Source organism: Berghia stephanieae, chromosome 1 (genome assembly GCF_034508935.2).
Source record: "Berghia stephanieae isolate SIO BIC M18660-M18661 chromosome 1, UCSD_Bste_1.3, whole genome shotgun sequence".
In the NCBI taxonomy this organism is placed as follows: Eukaryota; Metazoa; Mollusca; class Gastropoda; order Nudibranchia; family Aeolidiidae; genus Berghia; species Berghia stephanieae.
Genome location: NC_088360.1, coordinates 99,656,480 through 99,680,701, shown reverse-complemented (window position 1 = coordinate 99,680,701; position 24,222 = coordinate 99,656,480). Strand labels below are relative to the sequence as shown.

At 35.9% G+C, this 24,222-nt stretch overlaps 1 protein-coding gene across 7 annotated transcripts in view; it reads right to left on the bottom strand.

Moving 5' to 3' along the window:
* The window catches only part of LOC144962533 (glycine receptor subunit alpha-2-like), a 213,304-nt gene that overhangs the window by 21,363 nt on the left and 167,719 nt on the right, over nucleotides 1-24,222 (bottom strand). For 4 of the 7 annotated variants that reach the window (XM_078895547.1, XM_078895545.1, XM_078895544.1 and 1 more), the window contains exons 4-7: nucleotides 18,075-18,320; nucleotides 10,277-10,392; nucleotides 2,707-2,789; nucleotides 1,358-1,492 (exon numbers count right to left, since the gene is read on the bottom strand). In XM_078895547.1, coding sequence (XP_078751673.1) covers nucleotides 1,358-1,492; nucleotides 2,707-2,789; nucleotides 10,277-10,392; nucleotides 18,075-18,320 — 580 coding nt within the window. Of the gene's footprint in view, nucleotides 1-1,348; nucleotides 1,493-2,706; nucleotides 2,790-10,276; nucleotides 10,393-18,074; nucleotides 18,321-24,222 lie in introns of all 7 variants that reach the window. The other 3 variants (XM_078895543.1, XM_078895548.1, XM_078895550.1) reach the window with 1 other exon arrangement.

The following is a 24,222-nucleotide window of genomic DNA, read 5'->3' as shown; positions in this document are numbered from 1 at the left end:
ATCCGCAAATGATTATTGAACCTAAAATTCCAGCTATTCCAACAGACAAAACATATCATTATGAGCGTTCATCGTTTTTACCCCCAGTAATAATTTTACTAATGCGATGAAAATTAAATGGGGAAGAGGGAACCATATTGTTGATTGATTAAGAGATTGAATCTAATTTCATTAAATTGTCTTTTACTTCGGAGACTTAGAGAACTGAAAATCTGTAGTTGGCGATGTTTGGCACAGAAAAGATACCTAATATTGATATTGCTATTATGAGGGTGAACAAATGTGACCGATCGTCTCAAAACGGTACTATGTCGGAACGAACCGCATGCTTCATAGCCGAATTAAATGTTAAACCGGTCAAAAATATGAATTGTTGATTTTATACCCTAAAATATGGTATCCATTCTCCTCAATGAATCATATAAACTGAACACAAGTCTGATATTTCTGGCTATGAACTTATAGCAATGACTATCCCGCACAAATCTTTGGGCCTCTTTTTCGCTCACGAAGTGCCCGAATTCGCGTCAAAATATGGGACGAAGCCGTTTCGTATATGCTATTTTAAAAAATTAATTACGACGCTGTTTATCGATGAATATGACTGAAAGTTGGCACACAGTTAGAAAAAAGGTCATTTTAGATTATGTCAAGCGACAAAACTCGTGCGATTACCAGAAGACCGTTAAAAATAGATTTTTACTCTTTGGAGTAAAATATTTCTAAAACTACCCGGCGTGGAGGTTTTGTCGCTGACAAGGTAATACATGAACATTTCTTCTTTTTGGTTGTAAAATTTCATATGAATGTGACAAGTACTTTTCCCGTATTTTACGAAACACCATCCTAATTTGCTCTTCAAGTTTCAATCTTTTAATACACTTATTACGCAAGATACAACCAAAGGTCGAAAAAAAATGCCGAAAAAGCGTCCCATATTTTCGCGTATTTTTCCTCTTTGCGGGTCATCCAAATAAATGACACCTTTGAAACTGCATAACTTGTTTATTTATGAATGGATTTTCAAAATTCAAAAACATTTTTACTCAGTGGAGATAGGGCTTTGGTTTTAGACAAAAATTTTCCTCAAAAAGAGAAAAAAACATTTTTCATAGTCATTGCTACTTAATACCGTTTTGAGGCGAAGGGTCACAATTTCATTAAATTGTCTTTTACTTCGGAGACTTAGAGAACTGAAAATCTGTAGTTGGCGATGTTTGGCAGAGAAAAGACACCTAATATTAATATTGCTATTATGAGGGTGAACAAATAAATAGTTAAATATGAAGATTATAAAAAATGAGTGAATCACGTCTAGGAGGAAAAAACCATGCAATGTGAAACTTGCCATTGACACCTTCAAATTCTTCCTGGTCACATGTCCTCAAGTGCCAGTCGTACAGATTGAATGTGGGCAGCCGGAGTTCGCTGGGGAACGTGGCGGGGTTGAACTTGTGCCAGAAGTATGCCAGAATCTCGTCGGTGTAGCCGTCTAGAAAAGGAATTGTGGGAATAAATGATCAGTCGATAGAGATGTGTTGAGTGGGGGATGATGACGTATGGTCGAAAGCTACCTATAGGGAATGAGATTAGCGGAAGAGTAGTGTCCCTTAAATGGACGTCACCTTACGTCAATTTGGTTTTGCGCATGCGTCTCTCTCGTTCTCGCTTTCGGTGAAATGTCTCAAGCCGCTTTCACCGGAAGCGAGGACGAGAGACGCATACGCACAACCAACATGACGTTCTCTCTCTAATAACTTTTCCGACGGTGACGTCCAATCAAGGGACGCTACTCTTCCGCTAATCTCATTCCCTATAGATAGAACGAAGATGGCGTAACTTAAGCCTTTGTTATTGTATTTTGCCATCCGCGTTTGTGAGCGATTCTCACTAAACTGTATTACCCCGACTATAAAAGTTCATGATTACACAATGTTTTGTGTGTTGGTCCGTTATACTTCCTGATGGCAAGTTATGAGCTTCTTAGCCAAGCGCATACCATCTATAGTGGGGCTATGTGGTCTTGTGATGTAACACTCTCCTAAGGGCCAGAAGGTCCAGGGTCGAGTCCCGTTCTAAGCGGAGTTGAGTCCTTTGAAAAGACTCTTTACTCAAATTCTCTCACCGTAATCAGGTGTAAAATGGGTACCTGCTCGATAATACCGTTGTCTCTGTTAGGGAAAAAATGTAAACTACCTAACAGGCGTCATGTCTCGTCCTATAGATAGTTCGAAGATGACGTCACTCAGGTCTTTGTTATTGTTTTTTGCCATCCACGTTTATGAGTAATTCTCACTAAACTGTAATAACCAGGCTATAAACGTTCAAGGTTACATACAGTTTTGTATGTTAGCCAATTATACCTCCGGATGGCAATGTTGTGAACTTATTAGCCAAGTGCATACTATCTATGTTGTACGGCTATGTGGTCTAGTGGTATGACACTCGCGTTCGGATCGGAAGGTCCTGGGTTCGGCGCATAGTTGAGTCCTTGAAAAAGGCTCTTTACTCACATTCTCTCACCGTACTCAGGTGTAAAATGAGTATCTGGCCGTTAACAGCGTTGTCTTTGTCCGAAAAATTGTAATATCGCCTAACAGGCGGCATGTCCCGTCCTACATGTTAAATGTTGCTGTTGACCAGGGACCCCTTGTAAAGCGCGATATCGCTCTAGATGAATGCTAGAGTAGAATACGTTATACTTACATGTACCCAGCTGTAGTAAGCACTCTTGACGATCAAATGGATATTTGGAAAGCTCCATGTGACACGTCAACGTCAGAGAAATTCTAAAGATAGATACATGATAATTGGATTAAATAGTCTGATGTCACGTCGCCCGGCAACGGCCGCCATCTTGGTTCTAAACAAAGAAAATCATTACTTTTTACTCTTCATGCCGGCTAGAACTTTTCATATGCCTTGTGATCAGAATGTGTACAAGTCAAAACATGATCAAAATTATGGGGTTTTTTCCCTCTGGATACCCTTTATGCTCGCCGGAGAAATATTTCATACAGGCATCCGACATTGTTCCAATAGTTTAGAGCCAGTGTTACTAAGTTACCATGCGTCATTAGGAAGGAAGTGACGTTACGACTGTTGAAGAGTATTATTGATTTTACAGTGGAGATAGTATGAAGTTGATGTCACTCATGTCTTTGTTATTGTTTTTAGCCATCCGCGTTTATGAGTATTTCTCACTAAGCTGTATTAACCAGACTATAAACGTTTAAAGTTACACATGGTTTTGTGTGTTGGTCCGTTAAACAATGTTGTGAGCTTCTTAGTTCTTAGCCAAGCGCACACTATCTATAGATAGAATGAAGTTGACGTCACTCTGAACTTTGTTATTGTTATTTGCCATCCGCGTTTATGAGTAATTCTCACTAAACTGTATTAACCAGACTATAAAGGTTTAAGGTTACACATAATTTTGTGTGTTGGTCCGTTATATTTCAGGATGGCAATGATGTGAATTTCTTGGCCAAGCGCATACTATCTATAGATAATATCACGTTGACGTCACTAAACTGTATGAACCAGACTATAGATAGAATGAAGTTGACGTCAATCGAGTCTTTGTTCTTGTTTTATTTATTTTTGCCATCCACGTTTATGGGTAATACTCACTAAACTGTATCATCCAGACTATAAAAGATCGTGGTTACATAGTGTTTTGTGTGTTTGTCCGTTACACTTCAGGATGGCAATGTTGTGAGCTTCTTAGCCAAGGGCATACTATCTATCAACGTTCAAGGTTACACATAGTTTTGAGTGTTGGTCCATTATAGATAGTATGCACTTGGCTAAGAAGTTCACAACATTGCCATCCGGAAGTAAAACTGGCCAACACACAAAACTGTGTAATCTTGAAGGTGTATAGTCTGGTTACTACAGTTTAGTGAGAAGTACTCATAAACGCGGATGGCAAAAAACAATAACAAAGACATGAGTGACGTCATCTTCGAACTATCTATACTTCCGAATGACAAGGTTGTGATCTTCTTAGCCAAGCGCATACGAGATAGACGTCTATCTTTAAAATGTGTATGAACATAATGATAATTTACTAATTCACACTTCAAAACACACCATTAAACAAACTTAATATCTTTTGTCATGGTGAAGTAATGACATTTCAGTGGTAATTCACGTAGTGATTCCAATGTTATGAACTACAACCTACCGCTGTTACTCTGTGTGTTATGGTTAGAGTAGGTCGCGTGAAGTGAGGAAGTAAGAAATCATATTTTCATACCATGTATGAAAATATGCTGATAACAGCGTGCAATGTTTTGCACAATACACGTGTAGTATGTTTTGAAACTGAATTATTAAAACTTTATTTTAATCGCTGTCATTTTGATACTGATACAAGATGTCTGTTTTGAGTCACGACGAGCATTTTGTCGCCATGGCACTCATTCAAAAATTATTTTTTTTAAATTGAGCTGTATATAGCACAATATCCACTAAATGTGCTTAAAGCGCTTTACAAGTGGTCCCTGGTCAACAGCAACATTTAACATGTCGGACGGGACATTGCGCCTGTTAGGCGATATTACAATTTTTCGGACAAAGACAACGCTGTTAACGGCCAGGTACTCATTTTACACTTGAGTACGGTGAGAGAATGTGAGAAGAGAGCCTTTTCCAAGGACTAAACTATGCGCCGAGCGCGAGGATCGAACCTAGGACCTTCCGATCCGAAAGCGAGTGTCATACCACTAGACCCAATGACATCTATAGATAGTATGCGCTTGGCTTAGAAGCTCATAACATTGCCATCCGGAAGTATAACGTACCAACACACAAAACTGTGTGTATCCATGAACATTTATAGTCAGGTTAATACAGTTCAGTGAGCATTACTCATAAACGCGGATGGGGAAAAACAACAACAAAGACCTGAGTGACGTCATCTTCGAATTATCTATATGAAGTCCTAGACTAGACCACGCGGTATGTCAATGATGTAATTTGCAAGACGGAAGAATTCACATCACAGTACCAATTCAAGGTGAGTGCAATGGCAACGGCAACGGCAACGTCATGATGCTACTGGCAATTCCGACCTCTGCAGCGCAGCGGGCAACCACGTGTAACAACGCACGTGCAAGACATTCATGTTGTGCTGACACACGTCTGTGTAACCGGTGACAAACAGCACGGGAAACACCAACCACCATCATCGGGACGAATTCAATCCCTCGTGGGGGCGGGGACCTACAATCCTCTAAGCTTGGTGAGAAGTTGCCAGGCTTTGATACCAGTACGAGGAGACACTGGGTAGCTGCGAATCGACTTCGGTCGAGGAGCTGCCTACGCAACCAACGGCAAGTGCGTTACATCGGTGGGGTCTAACTTCCTGTCCAATATGTCCACGCTGTGGGCAAGAACCCGAAACGGCAGAGCATCTAGTCGAAAGGTGTGTTGTGACGATGCTCCCAGGCGGGTTTGCGACGGTGCACGAATGCGGACCGGACTTTGCTGATTGGGTCGATCGTCATAACATAATAGTGTGAACCATAAGAAGCAGCAACCATCATCGGGAACACCCAAAATACTGTCGTCCGCAACAGGCTGAGGAACGTGGGGTTAATCTGTCGGCAACTCTATGTGGGTTCATTGCTGAACAACTATTCAACGTGGACAGCGACACCTCAACTGGACCTGACAGCACGAATACATGATTGGCGATTGTTCTGACAACGACATTTTATTACTGCCTCAAATTTCTTTTAATACCCTTTCAATTTTATATGGATCTTAGGCAGATCAAACCTCTGAAGTCCCGATTATCACGATCGACGGATCAAAACTCTGACTCCGAGCTTTGCGCATCATGTTTTATTTAATTTTGATGTCACCGCAGGTCCGATCCGCCCAAAATTAAATAAAATTTGATGTGCAAAGCTCGTAAGTAGACTTCAGAGTTTTGATCCGTCGATAGTGAAAATTGAGACTTCAGATATTTGATCCGTCGATAGTGAAAATTGAGACTTCAGATATTTGATCCGCCCACCATCGATAGTCACTATTTTGGTCAGTGTCAGGATATAAAAGTTAACGCTGGCTACGCTGACACAGACCAAAAAATTACGCCAAAAGACACGTCTTTGGTCACAAAAGAAAACAGATCGTGAGTTGCATTCAATAGTTCAACCAATGGAATCACTTTTTCCTTGAGCTCTACTAATGACAACTCACTACACGATGCGCAAGGGTAAAAAATGACGTCAAACTATAGATATTATGGAGTTGACGTCACTCTTGTCTTTATTATTGCTTTTTGCCATCCGCCTGTATGAGTAGTTCTCACTAAAAGGTATTATCCAGACTATAGATAGAATGAAGTTGACGTCAATCGAGTCTTCGTTATTGTTTTTGCCATCCACATTTATGAGTAATTCTCACTGAACTGTATTATCCAGACTATAAAAGTTCAAGGTTACACATAATTTTGTGTTGGTCCGTTTTACTTCCGGATGGCAATCTTGTGAGCTTCTTAGCCAAGGGCATAAACGTTCAAGGTTACACATAGTTTCATATGTTGGTCCGTTATACTTCCGGATGGCAATGTTATGAGCGTCTAAACCAAGCGCATACTATCTATAAGTCCTTGTGGGTTCTAGTGTCAGGCTATAAGTATACGATTGCTACGGTTATATCCACACACGCGGAAATAATCTATCTGTCCGCATCAACGTACAAACACGATCTTTTGGGAATAACATTACTCTTATTAGCATTAACGAGGAGACACGGGCTGACTACAGGAATTAATTGAGCACATTATTTATATGCAGCATAATCATTTTCTATGATTCCGAATAATTAGGGTAGAGCACTCGATTCATAAAGCGGATAAATTAAGCGGTATCCATCCAGAGCCCAGTCAAAACTTTTGGTTGATCCATTGTCCAGCCCTTATGGTTGTTTATACGGGTTTCACGGCGCTTGCATTAAAGTCATATCAGCGTCAGTGAAAAGGAAGTGGATGGGGTAGTAAATAGTTCCAGAATTGCAATTAAAGCACCCAAGAAAAGGTGAAACAAAGGGAATTGGTTCAAATAGGAAACATATGTAGATTCCAAGAGCACGCTGAGATCACCTAAAAGTCTGATCCAGATACAAGCGCGGGTCCCTACTAAGAGGAACACACTCAAATGTTTAAAAATCATATAATATAATATTAAAGAAAACATAATACAGTGCATATCAGAGAGATGATTTACAAGGCAAAAAATATCATGTCCCAAAACCATAACTATACATTTGACTGTTTTCCTCCCATTTAGGGTATCCAGTCAGGACCAGGACAAAACAAAGACAGAAATCATGTTAGAAAACAGATATAGATAGAATGAAGTTGGCATCACTCAGGTATTTGTTAATGTTTTTTTTTTTTTTGCCATCCGCGTTTATGACTTATTCTCACTAAACTGTATTATCCAGACTATAAACGTTCAAGGTTACACATAGTTTTGCGTGTTGGTCCATTGTATTTCCGGATGGCAATGTTGTGATCTTCTTAGCAGAAGCGTATATTATCTATCGGGGATAGAAGATACAGTAAGTGCCTCCCTGCCCACTATGGGACGTCAGGAACCCAACCCATATAATGCCCTTAGATCTGGCAGAAAATACTTGGCCCTTGACGACTGTTCTATTTTTGTGGCATGTAATCGGTATCAAAATAAGTTACAATTCAATATTAACGTTTTCAGAAGAAAAAAAACCCCCACATAAACATGCCAATCAAAATCTGTAGAAACCTGGTCCTCGCGGTCTATCTATTTTCTACATAAAATACAATATAAGAGGAATGCGTTTTTCAGCTTTATATAGCGCAATATCCACTAAATGTGCACAAACGCTTTACAAGGGTTCCCTGGTCAACACAACATTTAACATGTAGGACGGGACATGCCACCTGTTAGGCGATATTACAATTTTTCGGACAAAGTCAGACCAGGGACTCATTTTACACCTGAGTACGGTGAGAGAATGTGAGTAAACAGCCTTTTCCAAGGACTGAACTATGGGCCGAGCACGAGGCTCAAACCTTCCGATCCGAAAGCGAGTGTCATACCACAAGACCACATAGCCGCACAACGAATTTGTCCAAAGTCAACACTAAGATGAGGACAATGCACTTGATAATCCCTACGAGTGAACAAAACTCACAATTCACAAAAAACACTAGAAACAGTAAACACAACACGGAGATTCCGCAGTCCCATATATGAGTGGACCCTTGTAATACGCTTCAACAGTCGTAACGTCACGTCCCTCGTAATGACTCATGGTAACTTAGTAACAGGCTCTAAACTATCGGAACAATGGCGGACGCCCTTATGAAATATTTCTCCGACGATCATAAAAGCGTATCCAGAGGAAAAAAAGCATTATAAATCTGATCATGTTTTGACTTTTACACATTCTGATCACAAGACATATGAAAAGTTCTAGCCAGCATGAAGAATAAAACGTACCCATTTTCTTTGTTTAGAACCGCCATGGCTGCCGTTGCTGGGCGACGTGACATCAGACTATTGAATCCAATTCACAGAAAACACTAGAAACAGTAAACACAACACGGAGATTCCGCAGTCCCATATATGAGTGGACCCTTGTAATTGGATTCAGTAGTCTGATGTCACGTCGCCCAGCAACGGCGGCCATCGTGATTCTAAATAAAGAAAATCTGTACTTTTTATTCTTCATGCCGGCTAGAACTTTTCATATGCCTTGTGATCAGAATGTGTAAAAGTCAAAACATGATCAAATTTATGTGTTTTTTTTCCCCTCTGGACACGCTTTTATGCTCGCCGGAGAAATATTTCATACGGGAGTCCGCCATTATTGTTCCGATAGTTTAGAGCCAGTGTTACTAAGTTACCATGCGTCATTAGGAAGGAAGTGACGTTATGACTGTCGAAGAGTATTATCACTCATTCACTGATCAAGGGACTGAAGAAGGTTTTAACGCATTTACTCAATACACGAAACAGTGTTACACAAAGACTAAAAGAAGGTCTGAGGTTCGATCCCCAGTCGAGGTGGACTGATTTTCTAGCAATGACTATGAAACATGTTTTTTTCACTTTTTGAGGAAAATTTTTGTCTAAAATCAAAGCCCTATCTCCACTGAGTAAAAATGTTTTTGAATTTTGAAAATCCATTCATAAAGAAACAAGTTATGCAGTTTCAAAGGTGTCATTTATTTGGATGACCCGCAAAGAGGAAAAAAAACGCGAAAATATGGGAAGCTTTTTCGGCATTTTTTTTTCGACCTTTGGTTGTATCTTGCGTAATAAGTGGATTAAAAGATTGAAACTTGAAGAGCAAATTAGGATGGTGTTTTGTAAAATACGGAAAAGTACTCGTCATATTCATATGAAATTTTACAACCATAAAGAAGAAATGTTCATGTATTACCTTGTCAGCGACAAAACCTCCACGCCGGGTAGTTTTAGAAATATTTTACTCCAAAGAGTAAAAATCTATTTTTAACGGTCTTCTGGTAATCACACGAGTTTTGTCGCTTGACATAATCTAAAATGACCTTTTTTCTAACTGTGTGCCAATTTTCAGTTATATTCATCAATAAACAGCGTCGTAATTAATTTTTTTAAAATAGCATATACGAAACGGCTTCGTCCCATATTTTGACGCGAATTCGGGCACTTCGTAAGCGAAAAAGAGGCCCAAAGATTTGTGCGGGATAGTCATTGCTAGATTTTCTGAAATGATTTTATCTTTCTATATTTCTTTCTTGCTTTGTCTGGCACTTTTCATACACACTTGTTCAGATATTTTTTTCTAAATGTATAAGCATTATTTTTATAATTTCAAATATCTAAAATTGGATCCAGTTCTTATCTTATCTTATCTTACTAAAGGCTTAATAGGAATTATCCTTTAAATGCCTTATACAATAGTTTATAATTACAGAATCTCATATAGCTTGCATTGCATTGTATCATTCACAGACAGTTTTACACAACTTTGAATGTCAGGAAAAATGTATCAATACGGCAATATAAATTGAAAATACTATCATAGAATACTGGTAATTGAAAACTGGTCATGATAGAATGAATCATAAATGTACAAAGTTCATAGTACAATGAAATATTAATGACAAAAATAATCATGAAAGCAACAACGATAATAAGAATACATAAGTCTCTGATAAAATATGATTTTACATTGTCTCAGATGTCATGCATTTTACGGGTCAACAGTATTATCCAGTACCACTCACCGCAAACTATAGAAGACAGTTCCATTGGAATAAATATGTAAGAGTTTATTTGGCACAGTAACGTCATGGAATATGGCTTCTCTCTCGTTGTAGAAAAACGTATCTGGCACCCATATCTGTCGTGATTGGAAAGTTAAGATAAATGAAGTGATAGTTTATATTTATTAAATATAAATTCACTGATTTTCATTTCGTCAATTGCCATAGCAATATATAGATATACAAAATTATTGATGATGCTTAATATTATGATGGTGATAAATATGATAATCATGATGACGATTATGACGGTGGTGGCGGTGGGGGTGGTGATGGTGGTGGTGGTAGTGGGGGCAATTTTTCCGGTGCTGTTGGCTGTGTCGTTATTGTTGGCGGTAGCTTTTGAATATTTTCATCATAATGTTTATTATTACTATTATTATTATTATTATTATTATTATTATTATTATTATTATTATTATTATTATTATTATTATTATTATTATTATTATTATTATTATTATTATTATCATTATTATTATTATTATTATCATTATCATTATCATTATTATTATTATTATCATTATTATTATTATCATTATTATCATTACTATTTATTATTATTATTATTATTATTATTATTATTATTATTATTATTATATTATTATTATTATCATTATCATTATTGTTATTAATATAACTATTATTATTATTATTATTATTATTATTATTATTATTATTATTATTATTATTATTATTATTATTATCATTATCACTATTATTATTATTATTATTATTATCATTATTATTATTATTATTATTATTATTATTATTATTATTATCATTATCACTATTATTATTATTAATATTGTTATTGTTATTATTATTATCATCATTATTATAATGCTGCATCTGCATCATTATTGTTGATATTATGTTGATTCTCATCTACATCATCATTGCTATCACCTGTGTAATTATGACAGTTTTTTTCACATTTCATTCTCATTATTCCGCTGTTTCCCTTCTCACATTATGCCTGGCAAGGCCATTTATCCATCATTATCTATGGTTGTATCCATCATTATCCACGGTTATATCCATCATTATCCTTGGTTGTTTGTCAATGTTTGTGTACGATAACCAACTGTTAATTTCATACTTATGAATCATAGCGGTCATTAACTTGTCGTTAAACAATGTTACAAATATATATACATAGAACGAAGATGACGCCATCACTCATGTCTTTGTTATTGTTTTTAGCCATCCACATTTATGAGTAATTCTCATTAAACTGTAAGAACCAGACTATAAAATTTCATGGTTACACACAGTTTTTTGTGTTGGTCCGTTATACTACCGGATGGCAATGTTGTGAGCCTCTTAGTCAACGCACACTATCTATAAATGCCTCTCAACATTATTTTCACCAATAGAGATCCGAGAAAATGTCTATAGATAGTGTGCGCTTGGCTAAGAAACTCACAACATTGCCATCCGGAAATATAACGGACCAACACAAATCTATGTATAATTTTGGGCGTTTATAGTCTGGTTAATACAGTTTAATGAGAATTACTCATAAACATGGATAGCTAAAAAAAAAAAAAAAAAATAACAAAGAATTTTTCTTTATTTTGATTTTCCTCATAAAACAGTGTGTTTTTTGGGGTGCAAGTTAGTGCGTGTATTGCATTAGGAGAATAATGGATTTTTTAAAATTTCGGCCGCACTCTGAAAGAATATATTATGAAATATTTGGTTATTCATTGACTTTCAAATCTGGAATTCGAACAAGACGTCATTCCAATCTATCGATATTTGGAGGACGAGCAATCTAGCCAAACTTTCAAAAGTTCTGGGAGAACAAAATGAAACGTTTTGAAGCGCACTGAGCATAGTAATAGACAGATCTGTAAATATATCATATATAAAATTTCATCTTTTATATCATTGATTTAAAAAATTTAGAAAATTGAGCTTTTATATAAGGCAATATCTACTAAACGTGCTCAAAGCGCTTTACAAGGGGTCCCTGGTCAACAGCAACATTTAACATGTAGGACGGGACATGACGCCTGTGAGGCGATATTACAATTTTTCGGACAAAGACAACGCTGTTAACGGCCAGGTACTCATTTTACACCCGAGTAAGGTGAGAGAATGTGAGTAAAGATCCTTTTCCAAGGACTCAACTATGCGCCGAGCGCGAGGCTCGAACCCAGGACCTTCCGATCCGAAAGCGAGTGTCATACCACTAGACCACATAGCCGCATTGATAAATGCCCATGTCACAGACTTTAATAATTCATTATCGCCCGTAATTCAACTCAGACACTGCATAGTTGCTTCAGTTGATTATATTTAAGTTATTGATTTTACTAGAGATTATATCGTGTGCTTGGCTTAGAAGTAGAAGGTCCAACATTGCCATCCGGAAGTATAAATAACCCGAGTGACGTCAAATTCCTTCTATCTACTGCTCTTTTATTATTATTGTGATTATTATTATTATTATTATTATCATCATCATCATCATTTCATCATCATCATCATCATTCATCATCATCATCACTCATCATCACTCATCATCATTCATCATCATCATCATCACATCATCATCATCATCATCATCACATTCATCACATCATCATCATCATCATCATCATCATCATCATCATCATCATCATCATCATCATCATCATCATCATCATCATCATCATCATCATCATCTATCATCACCATTATTATTATCATCATCATCATCATCATCATCATTATCATCATCATCATCATCATCATCATCATCATCATCATCATCATCATCATCATCATCATCATTACCATTATCATTATTATTATTGTTATTACCATTATTATTATTATTATTATCATTATTATTATTATTATTATTATTATTATTATTATTATTATTATTATTATTATTATTATTATTATTATTATTATCATTATTGTTATTATCATCATCATCATCCCCATCATCATCATCATCATCATCATCATCATCATCATCATCATCATCATCACCATCATCATCATCGTCGCCATCACCATTATTATTATTCATCTATGTATCACTTTATTAGTTCATTTCCTAAAAATATAAGAGTTGCGTATTTTTTAAGGGAAATTATTTAAACTGTGCTTATTTACCCATTCATCTATTTATATTGATTACTGCGCATGTCACATAACCTAATGACTCATTAACGCACGTAATTTAAATAATTTAAACTATCTACTTAACTTCAGGAATTTATTATTCTGTTAATATTTTTGGCATCATTTTATTCATTCCTGTCATAAAAATAAAAGAGTTATTTTTTTCTTTAAAAAAAATTAGGCTGCTCATTTGAGACCCACCATCTCAATTCGGTAATATGTCGGGTTGGTCTAGATGCTGAAAATTGATATTATAGTATAAAATTGTCAAAATTGTGATAATCGTATATATATATATATATATATATATTATATATATATATATATATATATATATATATATATATACTTATGAGTATGTGGGTAGGCTACTTATGAACGCTAAATCAACAACATAACGGAAGTAAGGATGCAAGAATATCAACATTGATCCCAAATGGAATAAAATCATTCTACGGACACAATATGCCGACTGCCGACGTGGATGAAAACCACAGAAACATGTGCTTCGGCCATATAAGTGAGTGAATCCATTTATATATATATTTATATATCGGGGCTATCATACAAAACCATTAGATCCATAGAGTCGGTTTCTATAGCCTTGAAAGGACAATAGCAATTGTCTTTTTCCTTTGGACTGGACGGTCATCGATAGAAAAGTACTTTCCGCCAGATCTAATAGACCCAGCTACCATATCACGTTGGGTGGACAGAGGGGTCCGAAAAAAAATATTTCCCGTGGATCGATCTCGGTCCTTTTGCGTCTGAAGCGAGTACTATAATAACTGAGTCACCATGATATTACTGTCCTTGAAGAGACAAAAACTAAGATCTTAAATTTCTGGTCATTTTGACTATAAAATCCTTTTACAGAACACAGTTCAACCCGAGGCAATAGCGTTGTGATACGCTAAATAAAATTAAAATTCCCTTTATTCATCCCCAAGGGGAAATTTGTCTTTGGGGTCTATTCCAAAGGAAGACTGGAATAATCCAGGCGTCAGCCGCAGCGCAGCGCCGCAAAGTGAGCTAGGGTGAGGTGACTTGCTCAAGGCCACACAACGCAGCGGCGGGTGATTGAACTCGGTAGCTTTCGGGTAAGAAGCAAAACCGTATCACTGAGCCACGCTGCCCCCAGTAGTTGCTGCTAGTCTAGTAGTATAACATTCGTCTTCGGACTGGAAGTTCCTAGGTTCAAGTCCTGCTCTGAGCGGCGCATAAATGAGTCCTTGAAAAAAAGCTCTTTACTCTCATTTATTCTCTTACCTTACTCAGGTGCAAAATGAGTACCTGCCGTTAATCGCATTGTGCCTATCCGAAGAAAACCCGTAATATCCCCTAAAATGCGTCATGTCTCGTCAAATGTTGACGTTGGCTAGAGACTTGCTTTTAGAAGGTCTATTGGGTATTGCCCTATATAATTGCTCAATTAAAATAAAAATATTTATAAATTTTAAAAATGAGTTTTTATATAGCGCAATGTCATCTCATCGTTTTAAAAGCGCTTCACAGGGGGACTCTAGCCAACAGCATTTAGGACTAGACGTGACGCCTGTTTGGCGATATTCCATTTTTTTCCTACAGGGACAACGCTGTTAACGATCAGGTACTCATTTTACACCTGAGTACAGAATGTGAGTAAAGAGCCTTTTCCAAGGACTCGACTATGCGCCGAGCGAGGCTTTAACCCAGGACTCTCCGATCCGAAAGCGAGTGTCATACCACTAAACCAGATCGCCGCAAAAAGAATCTGGTTCAACGGGAAATAACACCTTTTTGTTAGAAAAGATCACATTTGTCCATTCACCGATATATTGACAACTGCGCATGTCACAGCCTCTCGAGACTCATTATAACCTCAGCACCGGTAATTAAATATTCCAAAGGTAAACACAACATTGGCATTAGCATGTGGAGCTGCAGGTAAGAAAACAAGGTTGCCAGACTGATTTTGAATTAAATGCCAAAGAAGTGGTTTAAAAATGCCAAATTTTAGTTTGAAAATCGCTTAATTTTAATGTTTTGGGGCCGCTACCTTTTTGCTTATTTTCTGAGATGCATATAAAATACAAATTCATCTTTATATTTTTTTTTCAATGACGTTGTCCTGAAACTTTCAAGGTTTAAAAAAACGAAGATACTATGTGTATTTGTCTATTAAATGGGAAAGATTAACTGTAGAATACCAAAAACGTCAGACCCAAAAAGAGCACAAGTTTTTGGAATTTGATAAATGCCAATCTGACAATTCTGTGTTTTAAAAAATCGGTGCAAACACATTTGCCTAATTTAAAATCCAAATGGCTAGGCTTTTTGTTGTTTACATTTTTACAAAAGTTATGGATTTTCCTTAAATATGGATCTATGCCATTATTTTCGTTTTGTGTGGGGGAAGTTGTGTTGCCTAAGTTTATATAGATAATTTAAAATCCATACGAGAAAAAAAAAACAAAAAAAACAAACAATAAACTGTGGAGATTAAACAAAGAAATGATTCCGAACTTTAGACATGCACACTTCAAAACTCAAGGTGAGAGTTTTTGCAGTGGAGTAAAGTAGCTCTATATGCATTTTTTAGAAATTAAACTCAAGCACCTGCTTGTCTGTGAAATATCGTTTAAATTGCTTGGCTTGGCTAAAAACAGCTGAATTTGAAGAGTGTGACAACACTAACAAATTCGAGGTTATATTGACTTCTTCTTTCTTAGGTGCACAATTTTCAACGGTTCATCATGCTTGGTTGTTGAACTTTAAAATGAACGCAAACAATTCATTAAAAGTTTATCTTTTAAAGATAGACCTAGACGTCTATTGGCTTTTCTCCTTTGAGGCTGAATTTAGGATCATACTTTAGACAAAGGTATAATCTCAAATAGATCTATACTCTAAGCAGAATAGAAGGAACGAAATTGACGTCACCCAGCTCTTTGGTATTGTTTTTAGCCAGGCATTTTACCAGTAATTCTCACTATATTCTATCAATCAGACTACAAACGTTCATATTACACATATCTAGATCTGTATGTTTGTACGTTATTATCCGGCTGATGTATGTTGTGAGTATTTTGGATAAACGCACAGCATCAATTTAGCCGTGACATATTTTTGCATCCGTTTCTTGTTTGATTTTTATTTGCTGTTAGCTGAGATAGAATTTTAGACCAGAAACGATCGTTGTTAGCATTTTCTTCCTACTAATTGTTGTTTCCTCCTTTTTTTATATTTGTATTTAGGGGTGTTACGGCGCCTCCGACACTTTAAGGTCATTTCAGCGCCAGTGAAAACGAAGAAAATGGGATAGTAACAAAAAAAATATATCTAAATTACAATCAAAGCACCTTGGAAAATGTTAGATAAAGGGTTCTGATTCAAACAAAGAACAAAAGTAGATTCCTACGAGCATACTATCAACGCGATTTGTTTTAAATCAATTTTATGTTTGTTTGTTTGTTTTTAAGGGTTTTACGGCGCTTGCAACACATTTAGGTTATATCAGCGCCATTTAGATCAATTTTAATGTCCATCCAGACTCAAGCACATAATCCCACCAGGAATAATACACTCCTACAAAACAAATATTCAAAATAAATACATTTACTGTTCATAATAAAGAGATGATTTAAGAGGAAAAAATATATTCTCCCAAAACGAATACTATGCATTTATTGACTGTTTCTCTCTCAGCTAAGGACTCCAGCTACTGCCAGGAAAAAACCCAAGTATTTCCATACCAAGACAAAGACTCGGGAAACAGATTCAGGGAGATAGAAGACACAGCAAGTGATTCACTGCTCACCCTGGGAGATCATAACACCCAACCCAGGTTTCCTACGTTAATATTAATAAAACGATATATATATATATATATATATATATATATATATATATATATATATATATATATATATATATATTTTAAAAACAAAAACCGTGAAATAATAGTGCTCAACATTTTGATAAAAGGAGCTATTTATAAAACATTTCAAGTATAATTAATTATGATCTTCTACAATATTGTTTCAAGCGTTAGCTATCATCAAGAATTGGAAGTAAAAGTAGATTGTTGTGTTGTTCGTATTTTTCTAGATTCGTGTTTATGGAGGTTCGTAATTACATAAAAGGTGTCGGTTCTATGTCTGCACGAGGATGTTAGTTCGTTTCTTCTGTTGAGTGTTGCCATGATGAAGAATTTTTATTCTAAGCAGAGGTTTCAAATCTTAAGTTTTAGCAGATTTTAGATAGAATCAACACCAAAATTATCAAGGAAACCGAATTCAACCAATGGAGAAACACAGCTGAGGTACCGAGTTCGAAAATCCGCCTCGTTGTGTGGCCTTGAGAAAGTCACCTCGCTCATCTCGTGTTAGCTCACTTTGCGGCGCTGCAATTTAAATTTCTTTAAACTAAATTTCTTTATTTTTTTACACAGAAGTACGGTGAGAGAATCTGAGTCAAGAGCCATTTGCAATGACTCATCTATGCGCCGCTCAGACAGGGACGCGAACCAAGGAACTTCCAATTCGAAGGCGAGTGTCATACCATTATACTGCATAGCTTTAAATAGAATAGCTGAACCTCTCTAATACAATAATTAATTGAGACGAAGGTAACATTTGTATATTATTCTTACCCTGTTCATAGCGTGGACGTCCAGTTCCAGCTTCCCTTCCTTGACTCTGGCTTTCCCCCGTTTGTAGAGATGGAAATGGGACATCTGAAACGTGCTGTTCTTGTCTTCAAAATCGTGATCGTGACCTTGGCCGCCATTCCGCTTCCGGTCCAGTTTCTGAAGGCCGTAGACTGTCACGTTGAACGGATCGTATTTCAGCCTGTCGTCAACCCATGTCTGTCTCAAGTACATGGTCATCGAGTAGTCCTGCAACGATTAGAAGAATAGATTTTAATAGATTTTACTTTACTCTCTCCTACTAGCCATTTTCACGATTTTGCCCAAAACTTCACAGGAAACTAACATAAAAATATATTTTTTATCACTTAAACACAATAGCGGTAGAGTCCTTGCCATAGATTACTTCTTTAGAAAAACATGCTCTACAACACCTTCTTTACATTTTATGATGTATAAAAGAAATTTGAATAAGAAAAATGTTGGTTATATCGATTTTGGTAAGGAGAGGGTTAATTACCGTCTCATTCATTGTCATGTATATAGCGTATTATACACTATTATACACTCAAAGCGCTTTACTAGGGGCCCTTGACCAATTGCAAAATTTAACATGCAGAACGAGACATAAACCATGTCAGACGATAATACAATTGTTTTTCCGTTGATGTCAATGACCTTGTATCTACTCATTTTACACATGAGTTCGGAGAGAGAATGTGAGTTGAGTAAAGAGCTTTTTCTAATGACCCAACTATGCGCCACTCACTCAGAGCGGGACTCAAACCCTGGACCTTCCGGTCAGAAAGAAAGCTAGTGCCTTACCACAAGACCACATGGTCTCAAAACGGTAATTTCTCGGAATATAGCGGATTGAGAAAACGTGAAATTTAATGCAAATTACTGTCATGTAGAAAAAACACGCTTTTAAATTTACAAAGACAAACTCAGTCTCCTCAACAACGGCATTCATTTTAACTCATTGATTTCTCAGTACCGGATCCACTTCGACATAATACCATATTGCGGTGTGTCTTTTTTACGAAACCTGCCGAACTCGCCGAAACCTGCCGAAACCCGACGAAACCCGACAAAACCCGACAAAGTTATGGGAAGTAGGTAGCAGTGGGGAGTGAACCTGAGACTCAGGGAAGTGTACACCATTGGGGAGTGAACCTGGGACTGGGTTTCGGCGGGTTTCGGCGGGTTTCGTAAAAAAGACACACCCCCATATTGAGGCGATAGATTACTAGTGGTGAGCCGTAATCAATACTGAGAGGTATCGAGTAGTCTATCGAATAAGGATTTTCAATATTGAATAACTTGTTCGGTACTATCTAATATTATAAGGGTAATAAGAACATTTTTTTTCGGACAGAGACAACGCTGTAAACGACCAGGCACTCATTTTACACCTGAGTACGGTAAGAGAATGTCAGTAAAGAGTCTTTTCCAAGGACTCAACTATGGGCCGAGCGAGGCTCGATTACATGTACGCTTCCTATAATTTATGACAAATCGCCTGAATATATTTTTATGTGGGGGTATGGTGTGGGCATTTTGGCTCAACGATACGGTGTCTCATGTTGTCACAAAAGTCAAACAATCTTAATAGAGATCAGTGGTCGAATGGTTGGAAAATCCTGATACTACGTTGTGTCCTTGAGTAAGGCACATTATACATATAATTATTACTTTAATCTACCCGGGTTTAAATTCGTACCTGGACACGGGCAGTGATGGATATTGTAAAATGTTAGAACAAAAACACACTGAACAGGCAGGCGACTGTTATTGAATGACATGGAAATATGGTTCTATATTTTGACCTATTGGAGGAGGGGCAGGAGGGGGCGGGGGATACAGAGAGAAAGAGCGAGAAAGACAGAAAGGTATATATATATATATATATATATATATATATATATATATATATATATATTTATTTATATTTATATATATATGTATATATATATATATATTTATTTATATTTATATATATATATGTATATATATATATATATATATATATATAATATATATATATATATATATATATATATATATATATATATATATATCCTCTTTTCATTGATAAAGCTGGTGTTTGAGTGACAAGTAGCTGTAGTTATGAATCATTTCTGTTGATGAATAATTCAACTCCATCATTATTCTTTTATGTATCATTAATATTATGTCTATGCATAATGTAATAATATAATTAACAACTGGAATGGCATGTGTGATGATATTATATAAATATTGCATAAATGTGTAGAAATGTAAATGTATTCCATTGTATTCTGTGGCCTTGGTAGACAGAAACAAAACTAGCATTTACTGTTTACTGTATATTTTTCTATTTATTGTAATACCAATTAGAGGTTACATTTCGATTCTTTTAACGGTTTGTATTTAGCACAAGGCCGTTTGTTAGCCATTTCTCAATAATTATTACACTTATTATTCAGTAATAGGTACAAAGTAATATTAATTGCATTTATTATTTTAGTTATGGGGAAAACCCAAAGTCATTATAGAGAATGAGATTATTGGAAGAGTAGCGTCCCTTGATTGGTCGTCACCCATAGTCTGTGACGTCACCGGCGGAAAAGTCTTTAGAGAGAGAACATCATGTTGGTTGTGCGCATGCGTCTCTCGTTCTTCCAATAATAAGTTAACCAAAGAGAGGCGTTCGAGAAATTTATATACACACCTGTAAACATCGTTGATCGTTTTACTTAAAATATTTAAAAAATAATAAATTGATGACTATCATCTCGCTAACACTGATCAAAGCAAAGTTTATTAATCAGAAACAACGCGAAATTTGTAGCGGGAGTTGTACATTGGACTTTTGTGTTTCAATTTTCGTGCGTAATCATTCCAAATGCGGCGCTCCCCAAGGCCGGATCAATGTTTGAAATGTAGGTTTTCGAAATTCCAAACGGAAGAGTTCAAGAATCTTAGAGTATTAACCCTCTCCTTACCACCCATTGGAAAATCGTCACATTCGTTACGATCCAACTAGCACTTTTATCATTCAGATTTCTTTTCTAAATCACACAATTTAAAGAAAAATGTTTTATTATAGCTATATAAAAATGTGACACTGTGTTGTTGTAAGGTTTATTTTGCTGATTAATATTATGCATAGAATGTATTTGCTGCTTTTATTTGAGTAAGAAAAAACTATTATTGTGTTGGGTGGGTGTGAAATTTTGTGGAAAATTCTGAAAATGGCTGGTAAGAAAAGGGTTAAACCTTTTGATATTTGGAAAACCCGATTTAATCATAGCGTATAATAGCAACAATATTACAAAGCGTAACTATTATCCTTCTTAAAAAGATGTAACAGTTCAAGGTTATTTGTTTTCTCTCTGACACGCGACGCATCTGGTTTTACTAAGAATAAATTTGACAGACATTACAATCCGGCCACATTGATAATCCTTCATGTCAAATCGTTAACATCTATAACCAATCATTGTAAAAAGAATGCATAGCCTAGCGATAAGTACCGAGTATTGGCAAATTTACAATGAATATTATTTTTATAATTTTGAAAAAAATGTTATCAATACTTTAGAGTTACAAAGAGCATTTTAAAAAAAGCTTGAGCTATTATATAGAGCATCATCTTCTAAACTCAAAAGCGCTTTACAAAGGGTCCCTGACCAACAGTAACACGTAACATGCAGAACAGGATATGATGCCTGTTAGGAGATATTACCATTTTTGTTCCTACAGAAATAATGTTGTTAACGGATCGGTACTCGTTTTACACCTGAGTACGGTGAGAGAATGTGAGTAAGAGCCTTTTCTAAGGATCAACTATGCGCCGAGCGAGGCTCGAACCCAGGACCTTCCGATCCGAAAGCGGGTGTCATGCCACAGACCACATAGCTTCAAAGGGGTTTAAAGTCGATTAGTTCTTATACGATACGATACGAAAAAGAATGACGCCAAGCAGGTGACAGTCGGTGTTTGATGTGTTAATGTATCTCCATGCATACGTTATCTCCAGGGAATTGAAATCAATTATTACTAGAACCCCCAATCTCATGGGGTACTGGAGATGAGCTTCGATGCTGCCCTTTACAGATGGCGTTGATTCATAATCAAGGGAACACAATTCGCACTTTCATCGTGATCATCCTTGGTATTTCTAACCAGCTGTTTTATTATCTGTTAGATTGATCGTAACAGAGAGGCTGGATAAGGTTATTGACCTCCCGACGTGGTTAGGGATGTACTCACTCTGTCTTCTATCCCCCTATATCTGTTTTCAAACATACTTTCTGTCTTTGTCTTGGAATGAGATTACTTGATTTTATCCCGACACTGGCCGGATACCCTTGCTTGGAGGGACCAGTCAAATGTATGTTTGTTTTGGGAGATTATATTAATTTGTCTTGTAAATCATCTATTAGGTACTGTGTTAGTTTCGTTTTAGATTTATAATTTGTAAACATTTGATTGTCTTTCTCCTAGAGGGGGACCCGTGCTTGTGTCAGGCAGAGATATTTAGGTGATCTCAATCTAAGTACACGGATGGTGTGTTCTTGGAATCTACATCTGTTCCCTATTCGAACTAATTCCTCTTAGTCTTGCTTTTTCTTAGGTGCTTTGATTGAAATTTTAGAACTTTTTTTTTTGACAGTGTCCCATTTTCTTCCTTTTTACTGGCGCTGATATGACCTTAATGTGTTGCAAGGGCCATAAAACGCTTACAAACAGTAACAGAGAGGCAACTGAGTCTCTTCGGACACATCATGCGAAAGGGAAGTACGAGTTTGTGGAAGTGAGCGGAACAATCCTAGGTAAACGTTCTAGAGGAAGGAAACGAAGAAGGTTGTTGACACAGCTGAACGACTTTATAGGATAGTTTCCAGGTGGACTGTCAGTATCAGCTCGAGGCAGGGATTTGTTGAGATATTTTTTTAAATGAGCTTTTATATAGCGCAATATCCACTAAACATGCTCAAAGCGCTTTACAATGTGTCCCTGGTCACCAGCAACATTTCACATGTAGGACGGGACATGACTCCTGTTTGGCGATATTACAATTTTTCCGGACAGAGACAACGCTGTTAACGGCCAGGTATTCATTTTACACATGAGTACGGTGGGAGAATGTGATTTAAGAGCCTTCTCCAAGGACTCAACTATACGCCGAGCAGAGCTCGAACCCAGGACCTTCAATTCAAGAAGCCTTCAGAGAATGAGATAGGCATGAACTTGAAGAAGACTTGTTTTTTAAAACAGTATCTTCTATCTATCATGGCGCCGTCCTGATCCATTGGTTTTCAGTTAAGAAAATGCACAGTGACTACGTGTGATCTTGTCGCATGACATCGCCTTCGGATTGAAAGTTGCTACGTTCGATTCCCGATCTGATGTCATATTGCTGAGTCCTTGGAAAAAGGCTCTTTACGCATAATATTCTCTCACCGTACTCAGGTGTAAAATGACTACCTGACCGCTAACAGCCTAACAGTCTCGTTCTACATGTTAAGTATTATGTTATTATTATAATATTGTTATTATTATTATTATTATTATTATTATTATTATTATTATTATTATTATTATTATTATTATTATTATTATTATTATTGTTATTATTATTATCATTATTATTATTATTATTATTATTATTATTATTATTATTATCATTATATTATTATCATTATTATCATTAATATTATTATTATTATTATATTATTATTATTATTATTATTATTATTATTATTATTATTATTATTATTATTATTATTATTATTATTATTATTATTATTATTATTATTATTATTATTATTATTATTATTATTATTATTATTATTATCATCATCATTATTAATATTATTATTTTTATTATTATTATTATTATTATTATTATTATTATCATCATCATCATCATCATCATCATCATCATCATCATCATCATTATTATTATTATTATTATTATTATTATTATTATTATTATTATTATTATTATTATTATTATATTATTATTATTATTATTATTATTATTATTATTATTAATTATTATCATCACCATCATTATTATTATTATTATTATTATTATTATTATTATTATCATCATCATCATCATCATCATCATCATCATCATCATCATCATCATCAT